The 16,486-nt window shown below is 29.6% G+C and overlaps 2 protein-coding genes across 6 annotated transcripts in view; one reads left to right on the top strand and one right to left on the bottom strand.

Moving 5' to 3' along the window:
- The window catches only part of LOC106457330 (LIM and senescent cell antigen-like-containing domain protein 1), a 29,638-nt gene extending 23,901 nt beyond the window's left edge, over positions 1-5,737 (top strand). For all 4 annotated transcript variants that reach the window (XM_013916729.2, XM_022383202.1, XM_022383203.1 and 1 more), the window contains exon 10: positions 1,376-5,737. In XM_013916729.2, the coding sequence (XP_013772183.1) occupies positions 1,376-1,508 (133 nt within the window). In that variant the 3' untranslated portion in view covers positions 1,509-5,737. The remainder of the gene's footprint in view (positions 1-1,375) is intronic.
- A 6,464-nt stretch (positions 5,738-12,201) lies between these two features.
- LOC106457329 (metallo-beta-lactamase domain-containing protein 1-like) overlaps positions 12,202-16,486 on the bottom strand; it is a 7,509-nt gene continuing 3,224 nt past the window's right edge. The window contains exons 2-5 of one of the 2 annotated variants that reach the window (XM_022383214.1): positions 16,199-16,402; positions 14,875-15,038; positions 13,135-13,249; positions 12,202-12,587 (exon numbers count right to left, since the gene is read on the bottom strand). In XM_022383214.1, coding sequence (XP_022238922.1) covers positions 12,364-12,587; positions 13,135-13,249; positions 14,875-15,038; positions 16,199-16,358 — 663 coding nt within the window. In that variant the 5' untranslated portion in view covers positions 16,359-16,402 and the 3' untranslated portion in view covers positions 12,202-12,363. The remainder of the gene's footprint in view (positions 12,588-13,134; positions 13,250-14,874; positions 15,039-16,198; positions 16,403-16,486) is intronic. The other variant, XM_013916727.2, reaches the window with a different exon arrangement.

Genomic DNA, 16,486 nt, shown 5'->3' with positions numbered 1-16,486 from the left:
GTTCATGTAACTACTTCGCAAGGTGTGGATGGATATTGACCAAATTTGGTATGGAGGTTCATTGGGTCCATGGGGAGATACTTATAAATTTTGAGTTTTGTAGTTTTTATGGGCATTTTTTTACCAATACTTCATCCCCTGAATGAATCCATCCATGAATTTATAATAACTTCCATCCAGGGGACAGGTACTCCAGCTTGTATATATGGATCTTCACCAAATTCGTCGTGAAGGTTTGTTGGGTCCATGCAGAGATACATGCAAACTTACAGTTTCACATTTTGTGTTTTGCAGTTTTTATGGGCATTTTTGCATTACTTACAATTACATATAAGGGAAGCAACTTTTCATGTTCTATGATAACCTTTCTTTAATCATGAATTTCTAATAACTTCCATCCAGGTGACAGGTACTCCAGCTTGTATATATGGACTTCACAACTAGGTTGATAATAACGTTTTTCACAAACGTGAATGATCAAGTATACACTGTGAAATGATGAATAAATAATAGAAATTTTCTGTGTAAAAATCATTATGAAAAATATAAATGTGTGGTGTCTTTAATTTCAGTATTTTCCTAAGGTTACAAATTCATCTGGATGTGTGTGTAACAATCTAAACAGCATTTTAAGCATTATAACCCAAACAGCAATGCAGTAATGGTGATTACCAATAACTTACTCATGATTTGCATAACATTTTTTATATTATATTTTGAAAAATGTAATACATATTATTGCTGTAGTATTATTGACTGGATGATGGAAATCATATTTGAAAGTTAATTCTGAAAAATTGGTTTAACCACTTTTGTGATTTATCTGAGATAACTTGGCTGCCTTGCATATTTCAAAAATATTTTCCCAAATTTACATGCATGTTATCATTAATTACAAATAGTACACACTAGATGGCATTGGAAATTTGTTTGTGCTGATCTCTATCAGATTTATTTATCATGAATACTGTAGAAAAGCATTCCTATTCTGCACTGTAGTTTTAATGAAATAATATATATCATGTATAAATTCAGATATTTGACATTTATTTATCAAGTATATTTTGTGCAGAAATATAATAACAGATCATAAAAATAACTTTTCTTTCATTAATATATAAGTGCAGGATATCAAAAAGCAAACTAAACAATCTGGATTTTTTTGAGCTCATATCCAAAGAAGTCTGATGCAGAAGGGGCTAACTAGGTAGTGTTTTGCCTGTTATCTTCGTTAAGGGTACAAGGTATAACATTTTATTGTACATAAATTGATTAAGCCATTAAACAATAAAAAGGCCAAGAAAGTTTTGTTTTTGTCGAGTTTTAAATGTGTTTTTTTTTTTCACTTGTTGATAAAGTTTCATATCCTTTACAGGTCGAGATTTTTTGACTTTGATTTGAAGCCTCTTTGTAAGAAATGCTTTGAAAAATTTCCAGCAGAACTAAAGAAACGTCTGAAGAAACAGTATGAGAAGGATTTGCAAGAAAGGCAATTTAAACAAAATTAAAGTTCTCAAGCATTAATAGGTTATTTCATGAATGAGGTTTGTTTAAAATGTATTCAGACTTTGAAGAAAAGAAAAAGGTCTGCCCTGCCATCATTTGGAAAATTATTACTAGTGGCTCAAAAAAAAATGTTATTATTATTTAAGCTGCCTTAATGATTTTTCGAAGTAAGTTAGAGTGAATAAGAAATTTCTTAAGTTGAAGAATATACAGTAAAAGAAGTGTTTGCAAGTCACTGGAAAACTATGTAGAACAAATAAGCAAAGTGCTTGTGAGTTGTTGGAAAGCTGTAGAGTTGATTCATTGTTTTTTATGAGCAGCTGCACCACCACTTAAATGAGTGTTTCTTCTGTCTTATTTCTATTGTACAATGTATATGCATGTTTCCCATATTAAGTACAAGTATTGTATTTCACTATGCCTAAAGTTTCTTGTTTTAAGATATTCAGATTTTATGAGCAGTTGAGAGAATTTGGATGATGTTAATGTGTTTAAAAGAATCCATTTATTTTGAGAATTAAATAATCTGTTTTTGTGTGTGTGTGTTTATATAATGGAAGAATTAAGAGTATATTTAAGGCAATTTGAAAAATATTCTGAAGCGACTGTTGCTCGAATTAAAAGCAACGAGTTTCTCAGAAGCTTGAATGATTATATCTTTTGTTTTACTACTTAGAGGACATTTTAAGAGTATTTGACTTATCTAATGATTTCTGTATTTTATTGTGATAGCATGTGTAAAACTGAAATTTAACCGTACATAAATGTTTTCATTCCAAAATTTTTATTGTTAGCTGTTTGTCAAAGTTCTATATTCTATTCAACATTAGCCAGATGGGGTAAAACTTGAGTAAATATTGAACATATGTTCAAAATTTTAGTTTTCAGGTACTTTCAAGAGTTACTTTTCTTTTGTATGTTTATACTGTACTTATTGGTATCTTAATTTTACATTTTAAGTTTGAGACATTCCACTTGTAAAAATGTGAACTTCAAAATCACTTGATATACATTTTAATTGTACTTATTGTTGGATAATGTTCTAAGTCTTCAACATTCCATCTTTGAGATTTCATGACAAGTTAATTGAGTTAATACTGCACTTGAGTACACAAGTTAGACTGTGGATGGTGTTTTTGTGCTATATGTAAGGCTTGATCTCTGGTTTTCTTCATCTTATTCCACAGTAATTATTTAAACTTGTGGTTTGATTCTCGTCTCACTTCACCTGATCACACAATTATTGATGAGAGATGGTAATTCCCTAACCTTGTGGCTTGGTCCATGTCTCATTTCATCTTATCCCATAATTATTGATGAGGGATGGTAATTCCCTAAACTTGTGGCATGGTCCATGTCTTTCTTCATCTTATCCCTCAATTATTGATGAGGGATGGTAATTCCCTAGACATGTTTATCCCAAAAGAGTGGGAAAGATAAAATTTAGAAAAAGCCTTTTAACATACTTTATTCTAATAAGATGTTGGTGAAGGAAACACGTGAAAGTTAACCTTTCATGAGAAGGAATTTAATTCAACCATTTTATTACTGATGTTATAATAAATCTATAATTATATATACTAGAAGCTATGCCTAATTTTGCCTTTTAACCTGTACACAAGGGTGTCATCAGGTACAACTGAGACAGTTGTCCCATGCTTGTGCTTTGGGGCAAATTTTAATTATTATTATTTTTTAATTATATTGACAAAATACTTGTTTTTAAGTCCTGGAAATTCAGTGTTAACAGTGCAAGTCTTGTCAGTGTGGTCCTGCTGGGAGGCCAGTATCAAAGGACTTGCCCTGATCCCCAATTTTAATTGGTTGTGGCTCTGCCTGTTCATGTCATATTTATTTAATGGAATATTTACTAATCAAAAATTTATCTTAGCTATGTTCATCTTAACCTTATAAGCACAGGGTTTATAAATTATATTTGTTTCTGTAATGAATAGTATACTTGTTTAATTATATATTAAACTAATCTCACCTAATTAAAAAATTACATGATTTCATTTGCTATGCTAAGATAAGAGGAAACGTTAATTAACAAGATTTTTTTAATCATTTGAGAACTACTAATAACATGGTGACTGATAAATCCAAGAAACTTCTGTGCAGCGTTTTGTATTACACATTTTTTCAGAAATATTAGTGACTAATATTAATGTTAAATATATGATATTGCTGCATCTTAATTGAATTGCTCAAGGTAGGTATATTTAATAAAATGTTAAAGTTGTATTGGTGCTTGGGAAAGTCTTATTTTTACATGAGTTTTTCCTTGTTTTAAAAAAAATCAAACTAACTTAACCTCAATCAGCGGAACTCTTTTTATGGTTATATGTAACAAAATTATGGCTCTTTTAAGTCTTAATATATTTGTCTCAAGTTCCTTATTGTGGTGAAGTCTGATATTAAAGTGAAGAACTTTTAACAGGTTTAAAATGCTTACTCCACTGAAACTATGGAAAACAGTGATTTTAGTTCTTTATGGTTTGTTAATAATAATAATAATTAATCAAAAGCTGGATTACAAAACCATTATAAAAATTTGCAGGTACAAAAAATTTATAAGATGAGTGTTGTATGTTTTTGTATATTCCTAAGGGTTTTGTACTTTGAATTTGAATGCAGTAAAGCTTTTTAGGTTTGTCTTTGAAATTTTAGTCATCGGAGTTTCTTATGGAGAGCTCCTTCCTTGGTTTTTGAAACTTGCAGAATTTTGTCTTTTAAAAACTTCATTGCAGAGACTGAAACACTGTCTGTTCATAGAAAACTCCAGCATTTTAATTGTAAATTTTTAATACATTATTATCAGGAATCTATACTATTAGTAATAAAGTTCTTTATATATATACAATATGGTTTGATAAAGAGAAGAAAAAGTTATCACTGTTTTTGTAATCTGCATTTGGGATCTTTGAATGTTAACAATTATGTCTTTAGTGTAATCTGAATATAACTACATGTTGGCACTTGCAAAAATTTAAAATAAATGTACAAAATACAAAGTAACATCTTAGTATGTGATCAAATAAGTAAATACATAACTAAAGCAAATGATGTTTTTTCTGTTTAACCAAAGATCTTGCACTCTCATTTAACTTGAGGATATGTCCTTTTTCCTAATTTTAAAGTCAGTTCCTACCATCTAGGCAATCTCATGGAAAGCCAGTATTTTTATGAAAAGAAATGCTTGAAGAATTTTTTTCTTCTGTTCAGAGATTTGTTAAGTTTTAGTATGTAAGTTTAAAATAATTAACAAAAATTGTTTATGTGTGGAATTTTAGAGCTATTTTGAGGGAGGTGATTTATGAATCTGTTTAGGTTTTGAATGGAAATACTTAGTGTATAATTAGTGGGTTAGATGGAAAACTGTTTGCTGGGCAAGAAGTTTGTGACTTTAGTGTAAGTGTAGAAAGTATTATTGTGTTTGGAAGTCAGTGTGATACTGGAAAATCTGTTATAAATGTAAAAAGTTTTGTCATGTATTTGTCACTTATAATTGTAAAAAGGTTTGTTGTGTTTGAATTTAAATGTGAAGTTTAAGGTTTAATTATAGTGACGAAAGCATGTCACTTTTGTTTCTTCTAAGTATTGCTGAAATGTAGTAAAATATATAGTATGAAGTCATGTTCAGTACAGTATAATTAGAAGTGCTAGAAAAGTATCTCTCCTCTTCAAAGTTTATTTTAAACTCATATTTTTCTGACATTTACATTTTATTTTGTAACTTAAGATCTGAAATTTTTGCCTTTGTGAAATCTATAATATTTGGAAGATTATTTTGTATGTATTTTTACTTGATGATTATATGAGAAATAGCATGGAAGGACATTTATAAAAAATATAATACATAAGTAAGCTATCTTGCCAATTTGTTTTATAAATATTAGTATATTGATTGCATGTATCATCATCTTTTATGATTATTTACATCTGTCAGTCTTAGAATATTTTATTCTTTTATAAAAAAAAACAATAGTACTGATGCTTTTTATTGAAAAAATTATATACACAAATGCCAAGCAAAATTTATGGTAAAGAAGATAGATAACTCCTCTAACAAGAAGGATTCTAATATTGAAAATGTTTTTCAGTATTATAAGAACTAAAAAGTATTTAACATTTTTAAATATGTCCAAATTTTAGTGTATTTTCACCCAGATTTGGATGTTTCATACTTTGTAAACAATGTAGACAAATAAACTGCAGATATTTTTCATAACTTATTGTTATGACTATATATATATCCTCTAATTGATTTTGAAAAGCAAAACACATTAAATTATTTTGTAAGCAACTATGATTTGTCTATCGAAAGTGAGTTTTATGGCAAGAGAAGAGCAAAAAGAAAGAACGTTTTTTATAAAAGTTCCAAGATTTTATTGTTGGATATTAATAGCAGCTGTTCCCCGTGTTCAAGTTTGAGCAAAGAAGAAACTTTTGCTAACTTTGACTCTCTATTTTTGTACTGCTTTTGGAAGCATTTTCTATTTTTGTAACACTTAAGTTCTTTTTTCATTACCATTATCCAGCTGAAAACAGTACAAGTTAAGCATCAGAAGTCAACTTTGTGCCAAAGAAAAGAAAAAGATCTGCAGTTTTATTTCTTGCAATTTAAAAAAAAAAAACGTGGTTCTTACTAGACATTTCACAAAATGTGGCAGTTCTTTTTATACATATGTACATTTGATAAATGACCTAGATTGTGGCAGACATTTATTGAAAAGTTATGTAATAAAAAAACTCCAAACTACATTAATTCAAATGAAAGCTAAATAAAGTATCCGGCTTTTTTTGATAAATGAAAACGAGACAATGTATGATAAAAATGTTTTATTGTGATTTTACACAACTAGAAAGAAAATTTGTTAGTTGTACTGTAATTTGTCAACAGCTTAAAAATGTAGCACTTCATATTTTAATTCTGATTTGCAGCTGCCACGCCCATAAATATGAACCAAATAAACTTTTTTTTATCATTATCTCGTATTTTGTTCATTAAAAAGAAAAAGTTCAGAAACAGCTTTATACACTTCCTTTATCAACATTACTAATAATTTGTTATTTTTTATGTGATGGCCAACTGGAACATACAAAATATAACTGATAATGTATATTTAGGAAAGATCAGAACCTTGTCATTTATTGCTTTCTTTAGTGAATCAGTTTTTTTTCTAATCTTATTCAACCTTAAAAGTTTAAATGTTGGAATTATGTGTTAAAAGTTTTTACAATAATAGAATTTCTCAGAGTACATGACAAGTAAGGTCATCAGAATTCAGGTTAGAAAGATTGTTTTATTACTGTATTATACATTTATAAATATAACAGACTGTACAAACTAATAGTTGCTGCTTAAAGAATTTCCTTAAGGTAACTCACTTTAAGTTGTAAGTACAACAGTCAAGATGACTTGTAACCTTTGCTTGTACAAAATATATAATTACTCATAGAGATGTTGCTGTAACTTGCTATAACACACACACCTTAATAAAAACATTACTACAAAATTTCAGGCAAATCCCAAAGGCAGTACATTCAAAGTTAAGTGCTATTGATACTCCTGTATAGGAGAGGATTCGGTAATTTGCTGAAACTATTTTTGATCTATGAAAGAGCTTTCAATTCCACTTATTATAATTTCTGCAGTTAAAATCAATTAATGTTATACCTTTATGTGTTCAAGTTTTACTAATTCATTAAGCATATATAAAAATCCTCTGTGTTATGCTTCTTATTTTTAGTAATAATATAAATCTTAAATCAATAGTTAGTGTAAAACATTTTTCATTAAAAATGTAGAAGATTAAGCCCCACCCTAATGTTTAAGCACACTGTGTAGTGAACTCTTGTTTTATTAAATTTTATCTTAATTGTAAAATGTTTTATTTGATGCAGATGAGCAACTCTTGGATGAATACCTATTTTACTAGGTATACCCATTTTGTGCTGTTAGCCACTGCTGTTTCCTGTGACATGTCATCAAAATATAAAGGAAGATAATTCATGATGCAAAAAACTTATAAGCTAAGGGGATCAGTTCCCCCAGTTTGAAGTTCAATAGAGCCCTCAGAGCACCAAAAGGCCATCTTACAAATCAATATGATTTCAACATATATAAGGTGGGGACCCATGAACAGGACTGACAAGAGGGGGGGGGGCAGCTGCTCCAGGAGCCTGGCAGCGGGATATTCCAAAGCTCCCTAGAAATGCATACTGCTTTTTCATGGATTCATTTAGATATTTGTCACCTAAATTTCTTTTATGAAAAATTGGCAAAAGTTGATAAATAGATTTGAAAGGTGGGCCTGGGCTGGCTCTTGACATCCCTGCCCATGAACAAATATAACTAACACTGAGGGTGCCAGTTCCCAAAACTTAACTGCAATATCTCCCTCTGAATCTGAACAATAGATGATTCAGTTCATTCTAAACTGTATAGGTTTCAGCTTTCCTGTATATAGGTCAATGACATTAAGTACTTCTTGGTTTGTTTTATAGAACAGGCCTCAGTAATTTATAGCTTACTTTAGTTCTGACCCATTTAATGAGCTTACATTTGGTCGGAAGTTATTTAATTACAAGACCATTTTGCCTAATCAATGTTACTTCAACAAAATGTGTAGGAGTAATAAGTAATAATGAAGGGTTCAGTTCCCCAGCTTTAATAGTAGTATTTCTCTCGGAGCCCAGACATTGCAAGTATGTGGCCATTTTGTATTCTTACAATTTTCAACAGAACTTCATCAAACCTTTGTTGGAGTGATAATAAACTATAAATTAGTAGGTTAGGTAACTTTTAATACACAGAATACAATTTTCATAGCCGAGCATCTTGATTGTCAATGAATCAGTCACAAGGTGTGTCAAAGAAAATTTTATTAATAATAGCAGCAGTTACTAAAGAACTTCATCATGAAAGACAATGTTACATCATAAGAGCAAGATCTGATAACCATACGTGCTAAACATTGAATTTTATACTGAGAAAAGTCCTAGTAACACTGCAGAAAGCAAGTGTAAATATGGTTAGAAGTTCTGTCAGCTTAGTATATGGATTTAGGACTAACTTAAATCTCTTAAGTTAGAGAACCTCATGAGATACTGTTGGATTTACATCTGACAATATCCTTAAGGCAAAAATACCCAACTGTTTAAAACATGCATTCTACATGTAGTTAGCTTCTGCACGTCACATAATAGTACATGTACAACAGTTTTTTCTTATCACATGGCCTCAATATTTTGGGGACTGGGAATGAACAAGTGATTATCAAATATGGTGCCACAATTTAAAGTTGGTCCTTGTAAAAATAAATCCTTTTAATTGTAGTTTCTTTATATTTTACATAGAATAATCCATTTCTGAAAACCAAACAATCAGATGAATAAACTATAAACATATTTTTGGCATACAAAAATTGAATACTGTTTTAAAATAATTCTGAAGCACTTTGTGGAGAAACAAAATTTTGCTTTTAAGTTTTGGGAAGCTATCACACATTAATATGTATATGACTAAAAGATAAAACTTCCAACAAGAATACCGGCATTAAGGGTAAGGTTATGTACATTAATATCAAATCATCAAATCTAAGATGGTGCACAAAGCAAACCATCAATGTTTACATGCTTCATTAGTAAGGTGTGCTCTAATTTTTTTCTTTAATTGTTACTTTCATTAACATTATTAATCAAAATGTTTAATATATCCATTTATATTTATTTTTACTATTTTGCACTGTTAGCTTAGTATGAAATCTTCTAAGCTGGCTGAACCTTGTGAGATAATATTAGGATTACAACTGAAAATATTTCTAACGATAGTAACAAACTGATGAAACAATGCATTATAATCTTTATAAGTAAGAACAGTATAATTAATTAGCTGTACTTATTACTGAGTTGGTTTTCAGTTCTGACTAATCAGAAATTAATATTAATTGCACTCAATGCAGTAAAGAAACTACCTTCAGAGTAGGTATCATTTGAGAGTGACTTTGTTTTAAAGAATATTTTTTTTGTAGGTTCTTATGATATTAAATGCAAATTTAGATTTATTACACAAAGGAGCACTAATAATGCTGTATTCGTAGATGGCCTAATTTCATTGATAAGTTTCTGATAGAAGTAACTAGGCAGGTTTCACAAAAGTTATATGACTGAAGTAGAATTACCAAGCAATTAGTGGTAGAGCTGATGAAAACTATCAAGTAACATCATATGGTATGATGGAAATACCCAAGATGTGTTTTAATCAGGCCAAAAATAACACTAGAACGCATTATAGTTCTAAATACATAGCAAGTCACTTCAGCAAGCTTTCACACTACCATTCTATTGAAGTTTGAGATTGTTTAAGCATATTATTTACACGTAGAAACAAGAGCACAGGAATGGGGGTGATGCAGCATCCCCTGACTTGAAGTACAGCGGTGCTGCACACCTGCTTGTTTTATTAACATAATAATAACAACCAAATATACAGCTTTCAGCACCACCACTATAAAAAATGTTCTAGTGTTGCTGCATGGAAAGAAACTTGCTTTCAACTTGTTTTGGTAATAATTTGTAGAAGCTATATGCATGTATAAGTCAGTATAACACACAGAAATCTCTTAACAAGGTTGGGAATTTATAAAACTGACACCTAGATATATGCTATCACATTAATGTAAAGGTACTTGAAAATTATAAATTGTGCAATCTGTAAATAAATTTTATCACTTAAGGGAAAACAACGACAACTGATTAACAAGTCAAGTTGTACCAAATCCAACTTGATGTTAGGCTACTGAAAGAGAACAGTAAAAATATGGGACAAAGTTTGTTGGGATGATTGTTCTGATGCAAAAAAAACAACAACAAGAGTCCACTGTTAATATGAATGAAAAAGATTTTCATTGTTTTATTTTTTTTTCTTTTATTAATTTTTTATACATACATTTCTTGGGTAAGAACATAGCACAAAGTTATGCTAGTCCAATTAAAAAAATATTGGTTTTTGTCCAAAATTTCAGGAAAATCGAGGTTGCCGAGAGGCATTTAATTTTTAATCTTACCTTTCATAAATTAGCCTAATATTGGCTATAAAAGTACTGGATTGTTTATTTCACTATGCCAACATTTTTATTACAAAAAGTTATAGATTACATGGCAGAATGAATACAAAAAAGTAATTGCTGATTATAAGACAGAAAAAAGCGAGTCACAGATACCAAACTAAGGGTGGGCAGGGATGAACACAAACTATATTTTTTAATTGACCTTAGGCAATTCAAGTCCTCCCAAGGCTTCATTAAAAAAAAGAAAGATCTACATTTGTTCACTGCCCTACTATCATGTTCATTATCATAAACAAATAATTCTATTGGTCAAAGTTAGGTAAAAAAAATGACAATACTACCCTGTTTAAAACCAAACAGGCTTTTAGAAGTTGCACAGTGTTAAAGTGCAAATAACCTTAGAACATCAATAATTTTGTACATTGAGAAGGTAAAGTACAAAAGGACTCCGAAGAACCAGTTCATTATTTCATTTTCATAGAGATCTAGGAACTAACTTTTCAATGGTGGAGAAGGGTGCAACTGTTCCTATTTGTCTCTCTGCAGTTAATTATGCTAATAATTTCTAGTATATCGGCAAGTCTTTTCTCTCACTAAAATGCATAGTATATATATATATAATTATTATTTTCCAGTCATGGATTATTCACCCTATACAAGAGTCTATCCTTGCTCAAAATAACAGTTTTATACACAATGTACATGCCTTTACATGGCTAAGTTAAATATATAAACCTTTGGTGCATAAGCTCAATAAGTCACCTACACATAGTTACTGAGACTAGATTTTTAAACTTCTGAAAAGAGATATTGATGTTTTTTTATGTACTCAGTATCTTAGACCTGGAACCAAATAAATCATACATTGAACCTTTAACTGAAAGATACCATCTAAGCTTTCTGTATTTCTGAATAACTTTTCTCTGATATGCTATTTGTAAGTTGAGAAAAAAAAAGGCTTAATAATAAAAGACAAACTTTACAACAGGTTCACTTTAAAATGGAAGGGATAAAAAATCTGTGCATTCTAAATGGCTATTTAACTCACTAACTAAATGTACATAAAAGATAAAGTGTGACAAGTTTTGTTTTGAACTGTTAACAATATTAGCTCAGATATTTAATATCTGCTGCCAGGAAGAAGGAAAAACTAATACACAAGATTGAAAAACAGTAATAATCCTCTGATCTACTCACAAATATGTATTGAATGCAGACTGTCTTACCTAGATTTAGAAGAATCTAAATATTTAGTTTTGTATAATATAACACTATTTCAAAAAAACAAAAAAAAACAAACTTGTTATGTTATCTTTTCTCTAAATTGTGGATGAATATGATACACTGGTTTAATTATTCTATTAATGTTGTTCCACGCCATCATATTCTTATGTTAATCTATAAATATGTCATTATTTTGAATAGTTTAAGATAACTAACAAACATTTTGATGAGCAAAAGTTTTAAAAGCACCACAAAAACCTTCTCCAAAATATCTTGAAATCTCATGAAAAGTCTTTCAGAGAAAAAAAAAAAGTAATACCTCGTTAAAAAAAATACACAAAAACAATACTGTATGGAAGATATTTTGTTTCAGCCTCAAAACAATAATATCAAAACATGTATTGTATAGGGTTTTATATAACAATAACAACATTTAAATACAATGTATATATATATAATAATATTTCTAATCCCTGGTTGCTATGGGTTATTTTACCTGGAAGAATAGTAATTTTCCCATGGCCCCCAGGTCCATTACAAACTACTATATCCTAAGTAATCAACCTTTCAAAGCTATTCCTAGCTCTGATTTCACTATAGAAGCATGTATTTCTCTAAGCTCACTTGTCACCTTGAACATCGGTCCATGTCCAGGAATAATATAATCAGCAATACTCAGAACATGTTCTCGAGACTGTAGCTGCAGATTGGGATTTTCACTTCCTGCAATATCTCTCCATAAACTTATGTCCTTAATATCTTCCTTACGTTCAAATAAATCACCTGTCACAGAATATAAACAGATAAAACATAACCTGTTTCAAATTATGAAAGTTTGGTCTCTTTTATGTATAATTTGAACAAAGGAATAAATCTGAATCAAGTTAATTACAATCTTGAACAATGGACAAAATCCTAAATATATTGAAAAAAATCAATTAAACTGCACACAGCAACACTTTTGGAAATATTGACTGATATTTTAATTAGTTAATAAGCAATTAATTTTAATTGATATACAGTAAATGGTTGTTCTGCAAAGAACAATACGTTGGTAATGAATTTCGAAAAAAGGATAAATATTTGTTCAATACAAAAACAACAATCGAATTTTCTATTAAACTGTTCACCCAAGAAACAAAAATATTAAAACATGAAGAAAAAGACATTACTATGCATGTTTTCACTTATTTCATTTACACTTAAATACTATACTTTTAAATTGAAAAACAAACAAACAAACATTAAAATATTCTTTGTTAACTCGATCATATTTCAACACAACATTTAAATTTTCATAATAAAATAAAAAGTAAAATACCAAACCAACCTGCTATAACAACTGTTCCACAATTAGTTGATTTGACAACTACACTAACATCAGACAATGTGTGACCTGGGGTTGGAATTACTTCAATATTTCTAGCTATTCTATATGGCATACCCTGAAAAAGTTTCAGTTTACAAATTTTATGAATATTGTTAAATAGCATCAAGGTTCACTTGCACTTGACAAGTTATAACAATGTTAAAATAGATATACAACTGCCAGAACAAGTTAATAAAATCAACACAAGTATGTATACTTAGACAGTACAAAAAGATGTGACATATCGATGACACAATCATCTATATTCCCAATTTCTTATAGTAATACTTTTGAACAGAGAGGTTAAATGCACTTTGTTTTACACGTCACCACAGATGCAAGCATTGGTGCCATGTACAACATATTTAACTTTACTTAAGTTTACTTAAAAGTGGTTTAAAGATCCAATGTACATGAACAGTGAAGAGGTCTATATGCTAAGACTGATCTTTTCATCATTCATAGAAGCTTGTTACAATTGAAATTGCAGTGTACACAATGGTGTATAATTAATGCCATCAGAAAGAGACCAAAACTGACAATGGAAGCAATATTTCCAAGGGAATCTAGATTGTCATTCCCATGAAGTACAATTAACCCCAAAGAAATTATCCAAGTTTTCTTCAAAAATAAAATGATGTAATATTTCACATTTTGAGAGCTACATATGTTCTGCTTTGATGAAGACTTCAAAGCCTTTTAAAAATATTAATATCTTGGTCCAGCATTTATACCAATTCTAACAAGTTCAGTAGCACCTAATAGCATCCAAAATTACTCTCAAGATGTGACTGTCCTGCTAAAACTGATAATTGAAGTCTGAATTTGTATCTCAATATGTTTTTGACATAAGACAAATGGCTACATCACATCTTGTTTTCATTGTAATAAGTTCAATACAATCATGCTTTCTATTACAAAAATTGTACATGTTAGTTTTATTATTAAAAAAATATTAAAAATTGATAATCTATACAAATTCAAGCTTTAATACTACATGTACATCTTGAGTTATTAATATTTGTATTCCAATTAGGAATATTTATAAAGAATCAACTTATTGTTGCTGTATACATAAAGACCAAAGTTTATTAGTAGACTTAGCAGAAAATAAGATGTTTGACATAATTTAACATTATCTAAATTTATGTATGTTAAAGGCTTACACATCCTTTTAATGAGTGCTTCAGATTTTTTTTAAAGCAAAAAGTTACAACTTGGTGTCTTTTGTACAAATGATTTTGAAGATTTATTTAAACAACATAAAGTTATAAGAAGTATTTACATAAAAAACTAGTTTACATTTTCTGTACTAACTTTGTTTCTCTTTGTAGTATAATGGATAATGTACATTTTGCTTTTTCAATTGTGACATTACAGAGCTTAGTCCAGATGTCAGAGTGATGAATATCTGGGTAGTAAGCCCAATGTATATAGTTTACTAGTGGAAAGGGGGTTCATGGTAAAGTGTTTAATGACATTGTGGATATAGTTTTGAAAAAAAACACAAAAACATTCTAAAGATGAAATGTGTACACTTACAGAACTAAGATACATTAAATATTTTCATAAGTGAAAGAGTTTGGTTTTAATAATGATGACTATTTTAAATTTGAATCATGCACAAAACTATCATTAAAATCAACTCATCACCATTGTTTTGCTATGTATAAAAATGGATCACGTATTCTTAAATCTTACCTTTTCGAAAGGATGAAGCTGATAAACATCACCAGACGAAACACTCATGCCCACAATTTGTGTTGCTCGTTGAAAGAGGTTGAGATTTCCAATGTGGTCAGAGTGGCCATGAGTGCATACAACGTAGTGAACGTTCTCGCACTTTATTCCATTTCTTTTCAAGGCTAAGGAAATGATAAATAATGCATCAACATAACACAGAGAATCAAACATAAAGTGACACTCAACTTGTGACATATTATGCTGACTTAACTTTGTTTTTGGCTCTCGTAGTCAACAAATTAAAATATTCTTTGAAACTGAGTACTAGTTCAAGTTTTTTGAAATATTTTTCCCTTATAAAACATTAGTGAAGATAATAGCATTAGGAACAAAAGTTTTATAATTTAAGGTAACAAACCAAAGTAAATACTTTATCAAAAAGCTGTGGAAAAATAAACAAAAAGACAGAAAGCCACTAACTATTTAAAGTCACTTGTCTTCTTTACAAACTTTCAAATACACATGTACATGTTTATACTCAATATTTTCCAAAACTTTTTTAGGTGGCTGCACAATATTTAACATGATAAAGTACCACATATATTCATAAAGTGTTTAACAAAATTATTCTACATTCAAGAAAATAACGTACAAAAGATTCCTAGGTTTAAAAGTTTTCTTTTAATTCAAAGCCCTACTGCTGATTCTTTATCGTAGAATATATAAGGAATTTAAAAATATTGAACGACTTTCTTAACTGAACAGAATAAGAACACAAGTTGTGGTTTGTGGCATGCGAGACACTGATGTCTGGAAGTTTTTTTTAGAAAAAGGTACCACAAATGATAATGTATATGTGTCTGAATCAGCAACACAACAATGATTACATATATGTGGCATATATGTGGACGAAGATCAATTATTGCCTGGATATCCTTCAAACCAAAAATGATGCCCATGTCAAGGTGCACTAATGTCACCACTGGCCACGGGTAAACCTCCATTATACTACAAACCTCAGTTGTTTATCTTAGGTGGTTCTCATTCTATTCAATTCATAAACTGGTTCAATAAATTTTGTATACCTTGTATATTTTATGTTCTAGTGATATCAACATATGATTTTGATAACTTGAAAGATATGACATAAAATTTACTGTACAAGCAAAATTTTCCGGAAGATGATTTTTAAAAATTCAATTGGTTTAAATTTCGAATATCTTTAACTATATTCCCTAAATATTTGTATATTATATGTATCAATGAAAGTACAAGTTGCATTGAGAAATCACAAAGGTTATTTTTTCAAAAACAAATTAATTTTAATGAACTCTAAATTTACCTTCAATGAGAAACTGGCTATTCCAAGCATTCATTGTGTCAACCAGAATATTGACTCCAGGACCTTTTATAAGTGTTGAAGTACCATTTGCTACCATGGACTGTTTATCTCGACTCAGATAAGAGTACCCTTCTTTGAGAACCTCGATATGATAGTTCATTATGGCAGTCACGTATAGAAACAAGCCTAGAAAGAAATTGGTGCCTCAAAACATAAAAATAATAGCATTATTCCTTTTAAAATGAGAAAATACAAAGTATATATATATATATATATATATATACTACT

This window comes from Limulus polyphemus, unplaced genomic scaffold (assembly GCF_000517525.1).
Source record: "Limulus polyphemus unplaced genomic scaffold, Limulus_polyphemus-2.1.2 Scaffold317, whole genome shotgun sequence".
Taxonomy (NCBI): domain Eukaryota; kingdom Metazoa; phylum Arthropoda; class Merostomata; order Xiphosura; family Limulidae; genus Limulus; species Limulus polyphemus.
Note: the sequence above shows the minus strand (reverse complement) of the source record. Positions and strands in the feature narration are given on the sequence as shown.